The following is a 19,357-nucleotide window of genomic DNA, read 5'->3' on the forward strand; positions in this document are numbered from 1 at the left end:
ACCAAACAAACAACAATCACAATCGCAATCAGCGTCTGACCGAGTTATTATTGTAATATAAACAGGTGTATTCTCTGTTTTTTTTTTTGGGTATGTGTAATCGGCATCCATCAGCGATGACTCCGGGAGCGCCAATCGCGGCCTCACACACCACAACGCACTTCACATGGGAGGAAGGGAGCAGTGAAGAAACGGTTGAATGGGTCGACGAGTCCCAAATGGCAGTGCGCCAGGCGATGGATACAGAGTAGAGTAGTGGACGGACAGGCGTCGGCGCGCGAGTCTTTTGCTTGCCGCGTCTGCTGCTGGAGGGCTGGCGCATCAGAAGACTGCCACGTTTAGGCCTGGTTAGATTACCTCCAAATTCCAAGTTTTTTCACTCTCTCTGTCACATTAATTTTTGGATACATGCATGGATTATTAAATGTAGGTAAAAAAATAACTAATTATACAGTTTGGTTGTAAATCACAAGACGAATCTTTTGAGCCTAGGTAGTCCATGATCGGACAAAGTTTGTCAAATACAAACGAAACATGCTACAATGTTCAGATTGCAAAAATTTGCAATCTAAACAAGGCCTTAGTTCCAAAATTTTTTGCCAAAAAATGTTACAATAGTCATCACATCGAATCTTACGATACGTGTATAGAGCATTAAATATAGAAAAAAAAACTAATTATACAGTTTGGTTGAAAATCACGAGACGAACGTTTTAAACCTAATTAATTTATAATTAAACACTAATTACCAAATAAAAACGAAAATGCTAACGTAACCGTATTCCCAACTTTCACCTAACTAAAAAAAGGCCGCGCTCCGCGCAATTTCCCTCCCATTTTCTACTCCCCCCTCCCTTTCCTTCCTTCCTTCCTTCCCCTTCACCGGCACGGCAGGCGTCTCTCCGTGATCTGCCCTGCCTGGAGACCCTCCTCGTACTCCAGCCCGCCCTGCCCTCCGACTCCGACCGACCATCGCCGCGGCAGCGACTCCTGCCCACCCGCCCGCCGCGGCTTTGCCTGAGCCCCAGATCTCACCGCGCCCTACACGCCGCGGGCCCCAGATCTGCGGCGCGCCCGCCATGGACGCCGGCGCCGGGGGCGGCGGGGCCACGGCCATCCGAGTGCCCTACCGCCACCTCCGCGACGCCGAGATGGAGCTCGTCAGCCTCAACGGCGGCGCTCCCGGAGGGGACGCGGGCCCGACGCTGCCGACGCCCAAGGACGCGGACCCGTCCGGGCCGCACCAGCCGCGGAGCCGCGGCGCCACCGACAGGACCAAGCTCGTGCTCGCCTGCATGGTCGCCGCGGGCGTCCAGTTCGGATGGGCGCTGCAGCTCTCCCTCCTCACGCCATACATCCAGGTATTCTGCTACTAAATTGGCGCACCACCTGCCCGCCCCTCTGCTTCGCTCCTCGCTCACGCTCTTGCTAGCTGCTGTACTACTACCTAGCTAGATTCCGCTGCCTGGCCTGGCCTCTCATTTGGGTTTGGTGGAGGCCGTCCCCTGCTGTGATCCCCCACTCCTTCTCGCGACCTGCCTTGTTTGCTCTGCGCATTTAGGATAGCGGCGCCGGTGGATCTCGTCTTGCCCACCGCTTTCTCTTTTGGGTGACTGCATTTCTGTTTCCACCGCGCACCGATTACAGTCGCACACCTACTGCTTATTCCTACTCTTGCCTGCTGTATAAATGTTCCACATACCCAATTGTTTTCAGATTCAGATATACTAACGCTTGCAGCCAGTAGATTGAACTCTCAAGACAGGGAAGACTCACTATCTGGCTAGGAACTTGGCTAACACCAAACAAATTACGGCCGCTAAAACATCTCTAGACTCCAGGCTAGCAGGCAAAACTGCCACTCGGTTTTCATATCGATACCACATTGCTATGCTAGATTGAACCGTCTAAGACTTGTAGTAATGTCGCATATAAATGCTGGAATGCTGATTAAAATGTACTGTAACAACCACCTGGGTCGACCTGCATTTATGTTTTTTATGCCCCCACAACTCATTTCTGCCATGTATTCACCTGTTGCTCATTTCTCGATTTTGTGCAGACCCTAGGAATAGACCATGCCATGGCATCATTTATTTGGCTCTGTGGGCCTATAACTGGTTTTGTGGTAAGTCACCCCGGGGAGAATAAGGCCCCCCCTCCTTTTTCTTTCTTGACTTGATTCATAGTCAGGATTAGAGCTATGTGCTGATGCGTCGCCTTTCCAGGTTCAACCTTGTGTTGGTGTTTGGAGTGATAAGTGCCGTTCAAAGTATGGGAGAAGACGACCATTTATTTTGGCTGGATGCATAATGATATGTGCTGCTGTGAGTTAGATGAAGTTTCCTAGGTCATTGTATTTCCTTTTCTCCGCAATTCCGCATGTTCTAATAGATAGACTCCATACATAGGTAACTTTAATCGGGTTTTCTGCAGACCTCGGTTACATCTTAGGGGATACCACCGAGCACTGCAGGTAATCATCATAATGGTTCCTTGCTTGCTTTTATTTGCATCAAGCTTCTTGTCACTGAAATGCTGTTTTTTTAATTCAGAACATATAAAGGTTCAAGATTTCGAGCTGCTATGGTTTTCATTCTAGGATTCTGGATGTTGGACCTGGCAAACAATACAGTGCAAGTAAGCTGCCTGCACCATGTCTTTATCAACTTTGGTGCTGAAGTTATATTGTAAAACTAAAAGACCTTTTAATGGACGTTCTCCTAACATTTTTGTTCCTTTCTGATATGTTTAGGGTCCTGCTCGTGCTCTTCTAGCTGATCTTTCAGGTGGTTACTACCTTAAATTTAAAAAAGTTTACTAATGCTGGATTCACCATCAAGTCTTAGTTATTCAATGATCCTTTCTATTATGCAGGTCCTGATCAGTGTAGTTCTGCAAATGCAATATTCTGCTCATGGATGGCTGTTGGAAATATTCTTGGTTTTTCAGCTGGTGCGAGCGGGGACTGGCACAAGTATGCCTTTTTTATGTGCTCTCTTTTGTGCTTGCGTAAACATGACTATGGTTCGGCGGTTGATGTTCTCTTTAAGATAGTTATTATACATTTGATTTAACTTGTGCTAGTTGATATAAATGGTAACCTTGCGCAGTTAGCAAACCACAAGATATGTACCGATTTGCATCCAAAAGTAATAGGCTAAAATTTGTGTGGCATTTTGATTTTTTCTCTGTTTATTCTGTAAAAGTAGTAGAAGGGCGGGCTTGGTGCAAGCGGTAGAGTCTTACCGCCTGTGGCCGGAAGGTCCCGGGTTTGAGTCGCGGTCTCCTCGCATTGCACAGACGAGGGTAAGGCTTGCCACTGAAACCCTTCCCCAGACCCCGCACAGAGCGGGAGCTCTCTGCACTGGGTACGCCCTTTTTTATTCTGTAAAAGTAGTAGAGGAAACTAGCAATCCCGTAAATTTGCTCTCTGACCTTTCCAGTTTTCCTTTTCATGATGAAAATCCTCGCATAGTCAGATAAGCTTATGAAAAAACAATGATGGCATGTATAGCTCTTCATGCCATCTTTTGACATTTGGTCGTCTTATTAGGTGCTTCTTGGTCCACCAAGTTCACATATAATTTCTCCCAAATTCTCCCTAGTCAACAAAATCTACTTCTTTATGAGAATTGAGCTTGCCTGCTTGTTCTTGTGCAGGTGGTTTCCTTTTCTAATGACAAGAGCTTGCTGTGAAGCTTGTGGTAATTTGAAAGCAGCTTTCTTAGTTGCAGTTGTAAGTTTTCAGAAATTCTGTAACTGCCCTTGGAATTTGAAGCTAGTACTTCTTATGCACTAAGGATCCTTCTTAGATGTTCTATGGTCCTTTTTAGGACTGTGTATGTCAAAGCTTAGCAAGCTGAATTTTGCAGGTATTTCTTTTGTTTTGTATGTCTGTTACCCTGTACTTCGCTGAAGAGATCCCACTAGAGCCAAAGGATGCACAAGGACTATCAGATTCTGCCCCTCTACTGAACGGTTCTAGAGATGATGCCCATGCATCGAATGAACCAAATAATGAAAGATTTCCTAATGGCCATGTTGATGGAAACAATGTGTCGGCTAACAACAACACTGAGGAATTTACAAATGCGAATCCCAACACAGACAATGGAGGAGTCTTCAATGATGGACCAGGAGCAGTTTTGGTTAACATTTTGACCAGCATGAGGCATCTACCTCCTGGGATGCATTCAGTGCTTGTAGTTATGGCCCTAACATGGGTATGCTATCAGATTACATATATACATGCGTGCCAACCACTTGCTGATGGTTTGTTTTCTATCTTCTAGATTGATGATGTTACCCTTGTTTTATTTGCTTTGCAGTTGTCATGGTTTCCCTTTTTCCTTTTTGACACTGACTGGATGGGGCGTGAAGTTTACCATGGGGATCCAAATGGAGATCTGAGTGAAAGGAAAGCTTATGACAATGGTGTCCGAGAAGGTGCATTTGGTTTGCTATTGAATTCAGTAAGAACTCGCGATCAATTTGTATTGCTAGTGTTTTTAGTGTTTGTATATCTCAACGTAAGTTTGTAACTGTAATATTTACTCCATTTGTGTAGGTTGTCCTTGGCGTTGGTTCCTTCCTTGTTGATCCACTATGCCGGATGATTGGTGCAAGATTGGTTTGGGCCATTAGCAACTTCACTGTGTTTATCTGCATGATGGCTACAACAATACTAAGTTGGATCTCTTCTGATCTGTACTCAAGCAAACTCCATCACATCATTGGGGCAAATAAAACAGTCAAGACTGCAGCATTGATTGTTTTCTCTCTTCTCGGATTACCACTCTCTGTAAGTATAGAACCAGACTCATCACATTGTTCTTTGTGAATTAAGTTGAAAGCTGTCTTATGCTTTGCTCTTAAGCATTGCAGATCACTTATAGCGTTCCATTTTCTGTGACTGCTGAGCTGACTGCCGGTACAGGAGGTGGACAAGGTTCGTGTTGCAGATATATTAGCACTGTTATTTATTATGCCCTTGTGAATCACACTGACTGATATTGTTTGTGCCCCATCTCCAGGTTTGGCCACAGGAGTCCTAAATCTTGCTATTGTAGTTCCACAGGTTAGCAGCTACCATTTTGTTTTGAACCGTCTGCTGTATGCATAGCTGTGAAAGATGTCCATACACTAATGCTTCCATTTTATTTACAGATAGTAGTCTCACTCGGAGCAGGTCCATGGGATGCTCTGTATGGGGGAGGGAACATCCCAGCATTCGCCTTGGCTTCGGTCTTCTCCCTGGCAGCAGGTGTGCTCGCAGTTCTCAAGCTACCAAAGCTGTCGAACTCGTACCAATCTGCCGGTTTCCATGGATTTGGCTGATGCTCATGCCCATAGCTGTCTGCCATGTAACATCCAGATACACACCAACACTTAGCCCCATTTTGCCATTCGTTTACAGAGAAATGATTCTTTTTCCTCGCACCCCTACAGAATAATGATAGTGAAAGTAGAAAATTAGGTTAGAGAGGCTAGTTAGGTTCATGTGCATACAAGCCAATGCAAAGGTGTAAAAGCTGTATCTTCGTTTTTTTGACAGTGTATGTAAGAGCTGCCCGTATGGTGGAGAAATTTTACAAGTGGTGTAACATGTTTTGTTCCTAACCTGCCCTCTTTTGTACATTGTACTACTGCAACTGCTACCGCATGTTTATCTGTTTGTACCTTGCACTACTACCACTGCTGCATGCTTACAAGTGTTTATCAGATTCAGATGATTCTGTATGTACATAGAGTTGAACTGTATACTATATCACAATAGTAACACATTACTGGCCTCCTCGCAAAGAATAAAAATAAAAAATTACATGCCTGCATAGTTTTGAGACAAGGACATGAACCAAGAGTTGCACTAGCTTGACTGACGGAAAAAGAAAGGCTAGTTTGGCTGTCTTTGCCAGCGCGTAGTGTATGCCCTCAAACCGCCATGCAGGCAAAACCTAACGCAAGGCTTCCGGCCCTGGGATCCATGGCGTCCATGGCAAGGTTGCACGAAGCGAAGCTCGAAGCCAGAATGTCGTCAGCCTCGTAGTAGCAGCCGGGCCCCTGCTGCACCGTCGCCGTCGCCTCGGCGATCTCCTCCAGGTCTTGATCACCGTCGTCGTCGGATGGCAGCGCCAGCGCGGGCGGCGCGCCGCCGCTTTTCTTGGCCGGCGGCGTCTCGCGGATCTCCCTCCATCGCTGCTTCATGACGCGCGACGTGCGCCCGTACACCGCGCGGCCGACGTCCTTCCAGCGGCCGCCGCCGAGGCGCGCCACCAGGCGTCGCAGCTCCTCGTCGTCGCGCGCGGTGAAGGGGCGGTGGTAGACGTCGCGGGCGAGGTGGTGGCGCCAGCGGTCGCGGCAGGACCTGGCGGACCGCCCGGGCGACGGCATCCCGCGCGCCACGCGGTGCCAGTGCCCGAAGCCGTTCTCCTTGGCCAGCCGCCGCAGGCGCGCGTCCTCCTCCGGCGTCCACGCGCGCGGCAGCCTCAGGCGGACCACGATGCCCGTCGCCCCCCGCGCGCCGGCGGCTGGCGGCGCGGCGGAGCACGCGGATCCCTCCATCTCCACGAGTGACGAGAGGACGACCGCCGTATATACGTCGCCGGATCCGCACGAACGAAATCGCTCGCACTTCTCCAAGATCCTGGCTTTGAGTGGACCGATCGATTGATCGATGGTGGGATGGGATTTGCGTGTTTGCCCGCTGCGGGGAAGGGGATATTATGTATATTTATATATCTCTTATTAGGAGTAGCATTCTTGATTGATGACCACACTAAACATGCTTAGTCGGATTCTTATCTTGGTCCGACTCGAATTAAGCATCGAGGAATTAGGATTTTGCGCTAATCATCCTCGCTCGGCGCTCATTGGCGAATCGTAATCCGAGCTCGAGTCCGAAAATCGAATGGAAGGAAAGCCGTCGGAACTTTCAGTTGGCCAGTCGCCGAGTCCGACATGGCATGGGCCTATCTATTGGGCCAGAAAAAAGCCCAAACGGCCCAGCCTGGGAGTGGAGGAGAAGGCCTTTGACAGGGCATTCCTCGTACCGGCCGCAACGGTACCGGAATCCTCCTCGTTCCTAATCCTACCACCGGCGCCGATCGCCATGGCCGCCGCCGAGGTTGATCCGGCATCGAACCCTACCTCTGACCTCCACAACGGGTCTGCCGACTTCGCCATCCAGGACCGGAAGAAGTCCCGCGAGAGTGAGCGCCGCCGCCGCCGCCGCCGCCGCAGGCAGAAGAAGAACAAGGCGGCGTACGCGGAGGCTGACGAGGAGGCGGGGACTGACGGCGCCAAGGAGAACGCCGATCCGAAACCGCAGATGCGGAGGAAATTATCGGTCTCGTGACGGTTTAGGTTGGAAATGGTTTTGGCCTGACCTCTCGGAACCACGTGGTGTTTGGCTTCGCCGCAGGTTGAGGTTGAGGTGGAGTACGTGCCGGAGAAGGCCGAGCTTGACGACGCTCTCCTCGCCAACTTTAAGGAAATCTTCGACAAGTTCACCTTCAAAGACGCCCCCGCTGCCATTTTTACCAACTTGAACAAAGGACCCGGAGACAGTGACGTCGCAGTGTAGTTAGTGCTCTTGATGCTGTTTCTGTAATTTGACTGTTGGGTTCCTATCTTGCTGGTAGGATGGTGAGAAGGATGAGGCTGGCACTGATGCGGCGAAGAAGGGGGATAGATCTGACTCAGACGATGACGTACAGGAGGCCCAGCAAAAGAAGGAAGGGGGTGTATCCAATAAGCAGAAGAAAGTTTGTTCTTCCGTCTCTGACTGTTTATTGTTACACCGAATCAGGGATTACGTTGTGTGCTCATTACCTACCTTAAAATTGCGTCTCTTTTTGTGTTTTTCCAGTTGCAACGGAGGATGAAGATTGCAAAACTGAAACATATATGTGCCAGGCCAGATGTGGTTGAGGTAGCATGCCTCCTATTATATTATATACTTATTATAATTGCTCTGGAAAGTTTAATGTCTAACCTTGGTTGATTTTGCTTCCTACTGTATTTATCCACCTAGCATTGCATTGCCAAAAACTGCTGATGGTAGCATCATGCACTTGGAACCAAAGTGAATCCAGAGATGTGTCTAACGATGTACGCCCTTAGATGATATAGCTCAAGTAGAACTGCTTATGACAAATTGTTTTAGATTTCAGGCATTTGATTTATCAACTTACTGTTATCATTAGATGTGCAGTAGTAGCATTCTTTGCCCCTATTATTATTGCTCATTATGGTTGTGTAGGACATTATTGAACCTTTCTGTTTTACCTATGTAATAGTTACTCATCTAGATTCTAGCATTGTTATGATTTGGGTAGATAGCTAGAGAAGTGGGTAGCTTTTTTCCCCCCACTCTTTACAAAAACACATTTGCAGACCATGATTGCAATACTGTTAAAACAAACATGAAAGTTGGTTTTAGTATTACTCAAGGGAGTAAGTTTAACTAAAGAACCTGTTAAACTATTTCTGTGTTTTGTGCATGTATTTAACTCTTAATGCCATTTATTACTGTAAGGCTGCTTAGATGGTCTTCGTTTGATACAACTGTGCTTGCGTTGTATGGGATGCTACTGCATCAGATCCCAAGTTACTTGTCTATCTGAAGTCCTACAGGAACACAGTACCTGTCCCAAGGCACTGGTGTCAAAAGAGGAAATTTCTGCAGGTTTGTCATTTATCTGCCATGAATATGGACCATGTTGTTTTGCTCAATTAATTTAATAGCTGTGCTTCCAAGCTCCTTCAAAAGTATTTTTTCCAACTAAAGCAGTACATTTATTACTCAAGTAGAAGTAGTTGCAAATTGTGCTTATATTTCTGCTTTATTATTGACTTGGAAAAGCCGAGAATATATCAATTAACTAGTATCTAATAAATACGGCATGCTTCTCATAAGGATTGGGAGTCGAAGGGTTGAGGGAACATAATATCAATAAGGTTTCATCCCTCTTATACAGATATGTAAATTCTTGCAGGGATGCTGTAACAACCTTGGAGCAAGAGCTTGGTGATACAGTACTTGAGTGGTTTCTGTAGTATGGATGGATTTAGGGTTTTTAATCTAGTTAACTTAAGTGAGGCATCGGTGAGATTATGGTTTCCCTAGGATCTATGGTCTTTTGACATTCCATTGTAACCTGTGTGCATTAGCCTTGCTGAAGTCACACACCTCGAATTCTATGTTAACTTGAGCAGTGCTGTAACATTTATTTTTTCTGAGTTTACCTTTCACATTTCAGATTTTACGCCATCATTGTTTTTTTCCAGGGGAAGAGAGGTATTGAGAAACAACCTTTCCAACTCCCTGACTTCATTGCAGCTACTGGAATAGAAAAAATAAGACAGGTACATTAATATCTAGGCTACTAGTACTTGCTTGGGACACATGGAGCCTAGGAATTGTGGATTGGTCGAAACTTTATTTGAATTTACAAATATAAGTAGACCATTAAATACTGTTTCAGTCATATATCGAGAAGGAGGACAGCAAAAAGCTAAAGCAGAAGCAGCGTGAGCGTATGCAGCCAAAAATGGGAAAGATGGATATAGATTATCAGGTCAATTTGTTCCTGTCGAATCCTATTTAAAGCATTTTAATTTATCCTAGAAGGCCTCATCTGTTTTAAGTTTTTCCCTATCACTATGCTTGTACAATTGCCTTCCCCTGCTTCTCTATGAGAGAGTGTATTCTAACAGAAGGTGTTTTATTGACTTGATTGTCTTGCAAACTTAATATCTATGCATCTTCAATAATGCACTTATTGTGGGTTGTTGTTTATACATATAGGGTACTGATTATGATAGTGTTCATCTGTAGTGTACCTTATATAATTGGTTATATTTGTCTCTTACGTTGTTTTTTTTTCTCACATGCCTAAAATCTTTTGTTTGGAGTACTTTGGCATGTTGTTTCTACATTTAGGTTACTAACAGTGATATTGAAGCGTAACAATATGGTAGGGTGTAATTGTCCCATTTTTTCAGACATGGTTTCAACCTATTAACTCATGACACGATTTGTTGTGTGCAGGTTTTGCATGACGCTTTCTTCAAGTATCAAACATAGCCTAAATTGACTAGCCATGGTAAACTCTATTATGAAGGAAAGGAGTTCAAGGTACTTCTTCATTCAGCTAGCTGTTGAGATATATTTAAAAATGACTGTAATTGTTCATGACGTACAGATGCTTTTCTCATATGACTCACTGAGCATAATGCTAATATTTATGTGCATGACAGGTCAAGCTTAGGGAAATGAAGCCAGGTATTTTATCCCGAGAACTAAAAGAAACTCTTGGTATGCCTGATGGTGCGCCGCCTCCATGGCTTATAAACATGCAGGTAATAGTAATTCCTATGCAGCCAGTCTTCTGCTTGATAAACCCCATCAGTGTTAACCTATTGACATCATATAAATTTTGCAGCGTTATGGTCCCCCACCCTCCTATCCTCAGCTGAAGATTCTTGGTCTGAATGCTCCAATTCCTGCTGGTGCAAGTTTTGGATATCGACCTGGGGAATGGGAAAACCTCCTGTTGATGAGGTATGCTAATTTTCAAATTTCTCCCTCTGGGATCTGATCTAGTGAAACTTTATCCTTATTGGATTTACAAAGTTCTCATGTAACCTAATATTGACAGCATGGACGTCCCTTATATGGAGATGTTTTCGGGGTCCTACAACAGGATCAACCTAATTATGATGTATGTCTACTCGGAACATTTATTTTTTGATCCATGTGTAGTATTTGTGTACTCTACCCTGGTTGAATTTGCTGAGTGCTGTATTGCATTTCAGGAGGAGCCTGTTGACCGCAGCAAGTACTGGGGAGACCTAGAGGAGGAAGAGGAGGAAGAAGAGGAGGAAGAGGAGGAGGAAGAACAAATGGAAGATGAAGATATGGAAGATGGAATTCAATCTGTTGACACCATATCAAGGTGACCATATTCCTTTGTTTGATTTATTCAATTAATTTTCTGTAGAGAGAGGAGCTAGGTTTTGACGCTTCATTTCCAATAGCACTCCCACTGGCGTGGAAACACCTGATGTTATCGATCTTCGGAAGCTGCAGAGGAAAGAGCCTGAAAGGCAAACAGAGAAGCAGCTATACCAAGTGAGGACATGCCTGCGATTATTGTAGTGTTTGAGGTTAATCTGTTTCTTTGGTAGTTTTGTTGCACTTCACAACTGACATTAGTGCTACTTATTTTTCTTATCTGAAGGTTCTCGAGCAGAAAGAGGAAAGAATCGCCCCTGGGACACTCTACGGATCAAGCCACACGTATGTGACACAGTAACACTGAGAGATGCAGTCACGAACTAGTATTTTCTGTTGTTTTGTCATTGCCAAACCTAACAGAGATCTCATTTTTATATTACAGGTATGTGCTTGGAGCACAGGACAAAGCCGCTCCCAAACGGGTGAGCTCTGAAGTCCCTTGTGCCACTATGTTTGCAAGTAGCAGCTTGTTTGTATGCCTGGCTGAGTGGCTCGCTGAGGCCTTGTTTTGGTTCTGTTGTGCAGGTTGATCTTCTCAAGAACCAGAAGTCTGATAAGGTGGATGTCACCATACAGCCTGAGGAATTGGAGGTTATGGATGATGTATTGGCGGCCAAGTAAGCTAGATGTACTTTATCGGGCGTTTGGCAAGATGACAGCTGCTGCCGAGCCGAGCTAAATTGCTAATAATCTGCCAACCATGAAACAGGTATGAAGAAGCACGAGAGGAGGAGAAGCTGCGGAATCAGAAGGAAGACTTCGGCGACATGGTGGCAGAGGTACGCACGTTTTGTTTTATTCTTTTGGCTTGGTCTCTCCTAAACAAGAGAACACAACCAACAGTGGCGCGTTTGGTGTGCAGAACGCAAGCAAGAGGAAGAGGAAGCAGCAGGAGAAAGATGGGAAGTCGAAAAAGAAGGAATTCAAGTTCTAGGGAGGGCAGAGCAGCCTGTGTACTGTACTGTATTGACTAACATGTATTAATGTCTCCATGCTTATCCAAGTCGGAGCAAAAACAATGTAACTAACCACAGGTTGCCTGGAAGCACATGAGCCATGGATATCCTCCTTGTCCTTGAGAGGGTCCATGACGAGGGCTACCAAAATGTGCCCTGAAGAGGGCAGAGTCGAGTTGCAGCTTAGGTTCCAGATTACCCAAATTCAGAGTGAAGTAGTGAACCAAAACCAAGTTGACTACTATGGATTCTGAAGAACCATGTGACACCTCCCTGTTCGCTTGAACTTATCAGCCATGATACAGTTTTTTTTCTCTCACAACAAAACGGCATCAGCCGGCTTATCAGCAGAAACGATCTGCGCTCCCAGCGTGTGAGGACAAACTCGCAATTATTCAAGAGCCTTTTCAACTTTTTTTTTAATCGCCTAGCACAAACACTTGCTGCACTTCAAATTTTACTTGGATGATATGTCAAATCGTATTGATCTATTTTCTGTTGCCTTTTTTTTTTGGCTTGTTTCGAGGAGCACCTGCAGTCCTGCACCCTCATACTCTTGAGGAGAAATCCTTCTTGGAATACAGGCCGGCGGCCAGGATGGACGGAGGAAAAGCAGTAACGGGTTTGAGCCCTTCGGTTTCGGACGGGCCGCAAGGTTTGCTGGGCTTTCCTTGTTCCTTCCAAGTCTGAACAATGAAGCTTTGGTGCTCACCGCTGCTGCGATCACCGCATCATTCAGCTGATGCCTTTCCAACCTTCTTGCCATTCGGCCGGCGGCACCTAAGCAACCGCCGGCTGCCCGCCGCCTGACGCGTGGCTCAGCCTCTCCGTCCCCACCCATCCCCTACTCCAGTGCTCCGCTACTCGGAAAACGAAACCGAACCCCATCGGTGAACGGTGATCGCTAGCTAGCTTGGCGATTTTCGAGCAGGTATTAATGACAGATGTTCTCTTATCCACCTTGATGGGGGGAATTGGGATCGAGCTGATTGGGCATGATTTTTGGCGCATTGGGAACGGGACTCGCATCACTAGCTACTTCCGCCGGATTCTTTCCATGGATTCTTTCTTCTTCTATTCTACAGGCAGTTCCACATGCTGTTTCTTTGACGTGTTGCCATGCATTTATCCACTCTCATCTCAGTTCTACTAGTTCTAGACTAGTAGATCCCGAGTGATGCATGCTGCACGCACTTTCATTTTCTGTTGAGCAGTTAACTTCGGTTGAATAGTCATGGCACTGCCACCACTAGCCTATTTGTGTGTCATGTCATGGCGTCATGGCATGGCATGGCATGCGTTTCTTCGCGGTGAATCGATCGATCATACTCCCTATGCAAAACGATCCCATTTCTTCAGCCAAGAGCTAGTGTTGGCAAAGAAATTTGGGAATTTGCTAGAACTCTGTGTTGGTAAATTGTACCAGGGAAATACATCTAGTGCCCATATTGCTTCTTTCAGGATCTTGAGAGCCTTCTTGGACCAGTCTTCCCTTGTGGTAAGTAGGAGTATTTGTTTAGTTTAAATCACCCGGTTCTGATTTAGTAACTTAAAATAGTTTGACTTGATCTCATTTTGTATCGCTAGTACTATAAACTATTGAGTCCTGTGTGCGGCTGAGATTCGTTAGTAGTATATGAATGACTTGCTGCAGTACAGTACTGGTACTGCTGCAGCTTGATGGCAACTGAAACTGCGGGCGGCCACCGAGTGGAGCTGCTGGAGCAGGAGCACGACGGTTGCGGTGAAGGGTGGGAGTGGGACACGTGGCGTCGCGACGGCCTCCGTCTTCCTTCCTCATCCACTCGTTGAGTTCTTCTTGTGTGCGGCTGCCGGCTGCAGCAGCGCCCTGCTCTTCGCCTCCCTCGGCCTCAAGGTTAGCTTGGTGAGTTTTTTTAAAAAAAGGTTAGCTTGGTGTAGGTCTCACTCCCATCCCATACCATGGCGCGCTTTCTTTCCCTATCTTGTCCTTATTTTGACTAGTATAATAAATAAAATCGTTTTCCTCCTCTTTTTTTTTTTGTCTTGCTGCCCTTTTGGGTGGAGCCTAGGCCATTTTGGGTCTCCACCACTTCTCCCAAATCTTACAATTTTGGAGCCAGCCACTACACTAGTCTTCTCTTGCAGGCTGTGGCTGTCCCACTCCCAACCCAATTCCATTCCAACGGCAGGGCCTGCGCCACAAGTAATAAAGTCGCCTGTTTTGTTCCTCTCATCTCATGTTCCATTCCACCATCCCTGGCCCTGCAACTGCAATAGCACCACGAACCCAGAGGAACCCAGCCAGCCGCCAGCCATTTCTGAACCTCAACGCTCTGCCAGCCAAGGCCATAGCATCACTGTCACTGGGTGCAGGCGTGCAGCAAATTGAGGGAGGGAAGGCGACTCATTTCATTAATCCGTGCAGGCGCGCAGTGCAGCACATTGATCAAGTCCTGTGCTGTGCTGTGCTGTGAAACCATCTCCATCTCCATTGTGCTACTGCATGCTATGCTATCCACCCGGCTTTTGACTTGACCAGCAGCAGGCTCTGCCTCTGAATGTGCTAGCCTACGACTGGCACGCCTACCTGTGCTGCATGCTATGGCTGGCATTATTATTATTATTATTCAACGCCGTGGATGAGGTTCTCGCTTCATCATCTTCTTCTTCTTCTTTCCTATCACCTAAGCAAAGCATAAATACACAGGCGTCAGTCATCGCATTCCTGTGTTGTGTTGTGTTGGACTTGAAAGACTGACTGAGGGAGGGAGGATGGTGAGCAGGAGCAGCAATCTTGAGGTCTTCCTGGAGGCCGCCACTCCAAGGTTGCCGTGGCGATCGGCGCCCATGGTGAGACGACACCTCTGATATCCACTCCTACCAATCTTGTGCACGTTTGCATTCTCCACAATCAAGTGTTCTAGTCTGATCATTCCTAATAGATATGTCCATTTTTGCACTTACTGATAATATCTGTATGATGCTTTTCTAGTGATTGCTCACTATGCCGCTTTGCACCTGTGAGCAAAAAAATAAAAAATAAAAAAAAATAAAACTTTGCTGTTACCAACACCATCAGGCTCTGTTCTCGTCAATGCCAACAATAATTCTACTGTTTTTCTTCTCCTTTTTATATACAAGGACTGTTTCCGAGGGCCAGACACTGTCTGGCAGCTGGAGAAGAAACACTCGGTCGACTACTTCACCCTGGAGTATCTGTGGGAGCATTATTCAGAGAGCAGCGCGTACGGCCTCGCTGTTCCTGTCCATCTTCAGACGACGGGCAAGTCCATCACCCAGCATTTCGTTCCCTACCTATCAGCTATTCAGATATACACCGCCAAGGCTCTTGCTGGTGTCCCCAGGTTCGCCCTACTTATTATCTGAATTGATGCCTGACTTGCTTAGCTAGCTCTCATGAGTTGCATTTCAGGCAACATTCTAGTCTAGCTCTTTCGTTCTCTGGGAACTGACCAACAATTTCCCGTGCATGCCGATTGGAATTGATGAAAACCCACACCACACAGCAGGAGCATGGAAAGTGAGACTGATTCTTGGAGCGACGATAATAGCGTCGGCGACAAGGACTCCAGGTCTTGGGATGCCGCGTCATCGTATGATTCGAGCCATGAAGACTTGGATGATCTTACTGTTCGTTCAAAGCAAGGTGGATACCTGAATTTCCAGTACAGTGAATGCGACCCACCCTATGAGAGAATTCCTCTTGCAGACAAGGTACCACTAGTCCTAACATATGTATGCTATATGGTTGCTGAACAGTCTAATGATCTCTCAAGTTGAAAGACTAAAGCAATGCAGCAGTAAATTTGAAGTAGTGTGTTACTTACGATCAGGTGGCAGAGCTGGCACAAGACTATCCGTGCTTGACATCGCTGAACAGCGCAGAATTGTCACCTTCAAGCTGGCTATCGGTAGCATGGTACTTCATTTTTTGTACCAAATTTCATCCATCTATTGCAATTTGTCTTGGATTATATATGGCAGAACAATATCTACTGTTACCTTTTTGACACTATAGAGAATGAGATTCCAGCAACATGAAGAAGCTATAATAATTAAAGCTATAGATGCCTTTAATGATTCATTCTTTTTCTAGCGCTGTCCATTGTGATTCTGCCTTTCCGAGATATATATGTTCACTTTTGCTCTGTCTTATCCTTCATTCATCAGGTATCCTATTTACCATATCCCTTATCATGGGAACCTGAAGGGAATTTCTGCATGTTTCCTTACCTATCATTCTATTTCAACGGTGTTTCAAGGTACCCTTCTGTTCTATGCATGATCGAAAGGAATTCCATTCACAGTACATCTCTTGTTCGTTGCATGCAAACTTTTGACTTAGTTTCGTGCATTATATATGCTTCAGCATGTAGTTGCTGCAATCCAACCTGTCTTCTTGCATTGTGGAGAAAGAGCCTACTCTAACGAAGTTGTTTCCACCTCCCCGAAAGACAAACAGGCCTGTAATTACTTCAGTATTGTAGTGCATGCGTGCATATGATCTTAATGGGTTGGCCATACTACATATGCATGTAACAAGATTGCTGCATAACGTGTGTTTGCGGCGATGGTGATTCCTGGCACGGACAAATTAAACTGAACTGAAATGAATGGGTTGGTTGCATTGCAGATGAGATCATAGTGAGATGCGGTGGCGACAGGACCGTGGCGCTTTCCCCATTCGGACTGGCGACCTACAGAATGGAAGCAGGGAAGCGGCTCTGGACGGAGCCGCATCACATGCCTGCAGCTGCTGGTAGTGGTAGTGGCAGTGGTGGTGGATCACCAAATGCTGCTGCTGCTGGTGGTGCTAGGTTATCAGTCTCATCCTCCCATTCTGACCTCTACTTGGCGGCATCCTCTTGGCTGAAGCAAGTGGGAGCACACCATCCTGACTTAACTTCTTCACAGCTCATCGCTCTGCGATCAGATAGCAGGAGCAGGAGACATCATATATGAGCATACAGATGCCAATGCCATGTATTTTCCTTCCTTTCATATACACTTCAACTCCTGTCTGTTGGTGAAAAAAAAGGGACAAGTATCTTTCCGTCAGTCTCGGACAAAAGCACAAACAGTCAAACACACTCAGACAGGTTCTTGTGTCAATTTCTTTTATCCTTTTTATGAGAACACACGGAAGAATTGCATGTCAAACGTATTAAGTAAAATATGCACTACAACTACGGGAGCTCTCAGTACCCTACATCAACACAGGATCACACACCAATCATACTATCAAGTCCTTTCTCCCCTACTTTCCTGTTGGTAGTGGAGCCACACCTCCTTTTATTTATTTATTTATTTTGTTTTCCTTTCTCCAGTTTAAGACCCCTCCTAACCAGCTTCACCAAAGAAGTTAGGGAAGCCAAAGAAATAACTTTTTAGAGCACCAACAACACAGGCGCAAAAAATGAACTGTGTCCCAACAAAAAGTTATATCTTCCATATAGGATCCGAGGGATTGACACCAATGTCATTGTATTCCAAGCCACATACCTATTTTTCTTCGCACCAGTCCTATTACTTGTTCTGCCTTTCTCGACCTCAACATGCAAGCAGCTGCTAGCTCCAAGCCTCCAACCGTAAGCCTTCACGTGCGAGGGGTGGACGCCTCTAGATAAGAGAAAACACATCTATCTTGAAGGTGTTCATCTCTCACAATGCATTGTTCCGGTGAGTGCTTCTGCACAAAGTCAGGTGAGGCACTTGTTGACAACCTGCAATGCAAGGCTACTATCTCCATGTTTTTTTTTTTACTTCTATATGGCATCCAAGCCTACCTGGCATGACGAGACTACCAGCCAACCTGTCGCGTTGGCCGTTGGGTATGCTCTTAGGTGGCTTCACTCTTGTAGTTCAAAAGGCAGCTTTTGCTCTCTAGAGCTTATCTCGCGTAACCATTTTCTTGAGTCAGTGTGTGGCAGGCATCATCTAAGAAGCTAAAAAATCCATGGCTTAAACTATCAAGAAGTCTTGCCAAACAGACATGGCTTCACTTCACAAACACAAAAAAAATGGAATTTGTTTATGTTGTTAATCATAGGAGACGATATGAACTATCACACTCGACCACATGAACCTAAGTTCAATTATAACCACGTGTTCGATCGTGCACGTGTTGACCCTTATCTCTCGTAGTTTTGTTATTGCCCTTGGCTGCGTCATCGGCGCTAGGTCCACGTATTCCACCCTCCTCTCTACGTGTTTCTTTTTGTGACCGCTTTCAATGAAAACATAATACCATTACATATCAGTGTCAAAGATAAATCTAGTTTAAAACAAAATACCGCAAAGGGGTCATCCTAAAAAATCGACACTCATGTGTAGAGGAGTTGCAAATAAGAAACGGAAATGCTAGCTCTGGGTAGAACGTCCGTTTCGACCGGACACGCGTTGGCGGACCTCGACACCCACCCTAACGGCCCAACAGGCAACACTGTCATCTGCACGGACGCATCCGTCTCGTGTTGCTCAAGATAAAAAAAATCTCCACTCTCACCTTCCTCTTGAATCACCGTTGTGTCTGCATCCATTCTCGAACCCACTCTTCGCGCCCACATCGCTGCGGCATGCTCCACCGCGCCCGCGCTGCCGCGCCCGCAACACAGCGACGTGCTGCACCGCGCCCGAGCGCTCCCGCCTACCTTCCTGTCTCTCCAGCATCACTCACCACTCGTCCCCGAGTTCTTCGAGCCGACGCGGCGTGGTCCACGGCGACGGCTCCGGCACCGCGTTCTTCAAAGCGCCCAGCCGTTTGTCTGCCGCCATCCTCCCTCTCCATTGCACCTGAGTGCCGCTTGTTGGCTACCGCAATTCCCCACCAGGTAGGCTATGGCTACCGGCGACGCCATGTTTCAAGTGTGTTCAGAAGTTGTTTTCAAGTGTTTTTATCTGGATGTTGCGTAGGTTGTAATGGCTATATACGTATGTTGCGAATATATGTTTCAAGTGTTTTAGTTGTTTCAAACGTATGTTTTAAGTGTTTCATCTGGATATTGCAGAAGTATATCTAGATGTTGCAAGCGTATGGATGTATGTTGCAAGTGTTTTTATCTGGATGTTGCAAAACTAGATCTGGATGTTGCGTGCGTTTGTAATGGTTTTCAAGTGTTTTTCAGGTGTTTTGCTAGTGTTTCAGACGTACGTGGTAAGTGTTTCAACTATTTTTAGACGTATGTTGCAAGTATTTTTTCTAGATGTTGCAAAAGTAGATATGGTGTCGCACATGTTGCACTGGGACCACCCGCCGCAGTTGCCTGCTGTTGGAAAGCGTACGAGACACGGGCGGTCCCCGCCTACAAGCGCGTGGAAAGCGTACAAGGCACGAGCGTCGAGCTCAAGTGGTCTTCGCGTGTTGTTGGTCGGGCGA

General features: G+C 46.2%; 2 protein-coding genes and 2 pseudogenes across 2 annotated transcripts; 3 read left to right on the forward strand and 1 right to left on the reverse strand.

Annotated features, from left to right (window-relative positions):
* The first annotated feature begins 817 nt into the window (after positions 1–817).
* LOC136478441 (sucrose transport protein SUT4) lies at positions 818–5,643 on the forward strand. Its single transcript, XM_066476899.1, has 14 exons — positions 818–1,361; positions 2,063–2,128; positions 2,229–2,327; positions 2,412–2,476; positions 2,556–2,640; positions 2,756–2,789; positions 2,878–2,977; positions 3,664–3,739; positions 3,876–4,226; positions 4,332–4,475; positions 4,571–4,804; positions 4,888–4,951; positions 5,037–5,080; positions 5,170–5,643. The coding sequence occupies exons 1-14, from the start codon at positions 1,080–1,082 to the stop codon at positions 5,338–5,340; spliced, it is 1,815 nt and encodes a 604-aa protein (XP_066332996.1). The 5' UTR covers positions 818–1,079; the 3' UTR covers positions 5,341–5,643.
* A 108-nt stretch (positions 5,644–5,751) lies between these two features.
* On the reverse strand, positions 5,752–6,696 carry LOC136478449 (transcription factor MYB44-like). The gene has a single exon (XM_066476906.1). It carries the CDS (start codon positions 6,562–6,564, stop codon positions 5,935–5,937), a length of 630 nt encoding a protein of 209 aa, XP_066333003.1. The 5' UTR covers positions 6,565–6,696; the 3' UTR covers positions 5,752–5,934.
* A 347-nt stretch (positions 6,697–7,043) lies between these two features.
* LOC136478454 (uncharacterized) lies at positions 7,044–12,080 on the forward strand (annotated as a pseudogene).
* A 1,869-nt stretch (positions 12,081–13,949) lies between these two features.
* LOC136478443 (uncharacterized) lies at positions 13,950–17,103 on the forward strand (annotated as a pseudogene).
* Positions 17,104–19,357: the final 2,254 nt, after the last annotated feature.

The sequence above is a fragment of the Miscanthus floridulus genome, chromosome 8 (assembly GCF_019320115.1).
Source record: "Miscanthus floridulus cultivar M001 chromosome 8, ASM1932011v1, whole genome shotgun sequence".
NCBI classification, from domain to species: Eukaryota; Viridiplantae; Streptophyta; class Magnoliopsida; order Poales; family Poaceae; genus Miscanthus; species Miscanthus floridulus.

Excerpts from the sequence above, each read along its gene's own strand:
- LOC136478441 (XM_066476899.1), top strand. The coding sequence starts at position 1,080 with ATGGACGCCGGCGCCGGGGGCGGCGGGGCCACGGCCATCCGAGTGCCC. Across the intron at positions 2,129-2,228 it reads GGCCTATAACTGGTTTTGTG|GTTCAACCTTGTGTTGGTGT; the intron begins GTAAGTCACCCC and ends TCGCCTTTCCAG. Across the intron at positions 4,227-4,331 it reads TAGTTATGGCCCTAACATGG|TTGTCATGGTTTCCCTTTTT; the intron begins GTATGCTATCAG and ends TTTGCTTTGCAG.
- LOC136478449 (XM_066476906.1), bottom strand. The coding sequence starts at position 6,564 with ATGGAGGGATCCGCGTGCTCCGCCGCGCCGCCAGCCGCCGGCGCGCGG.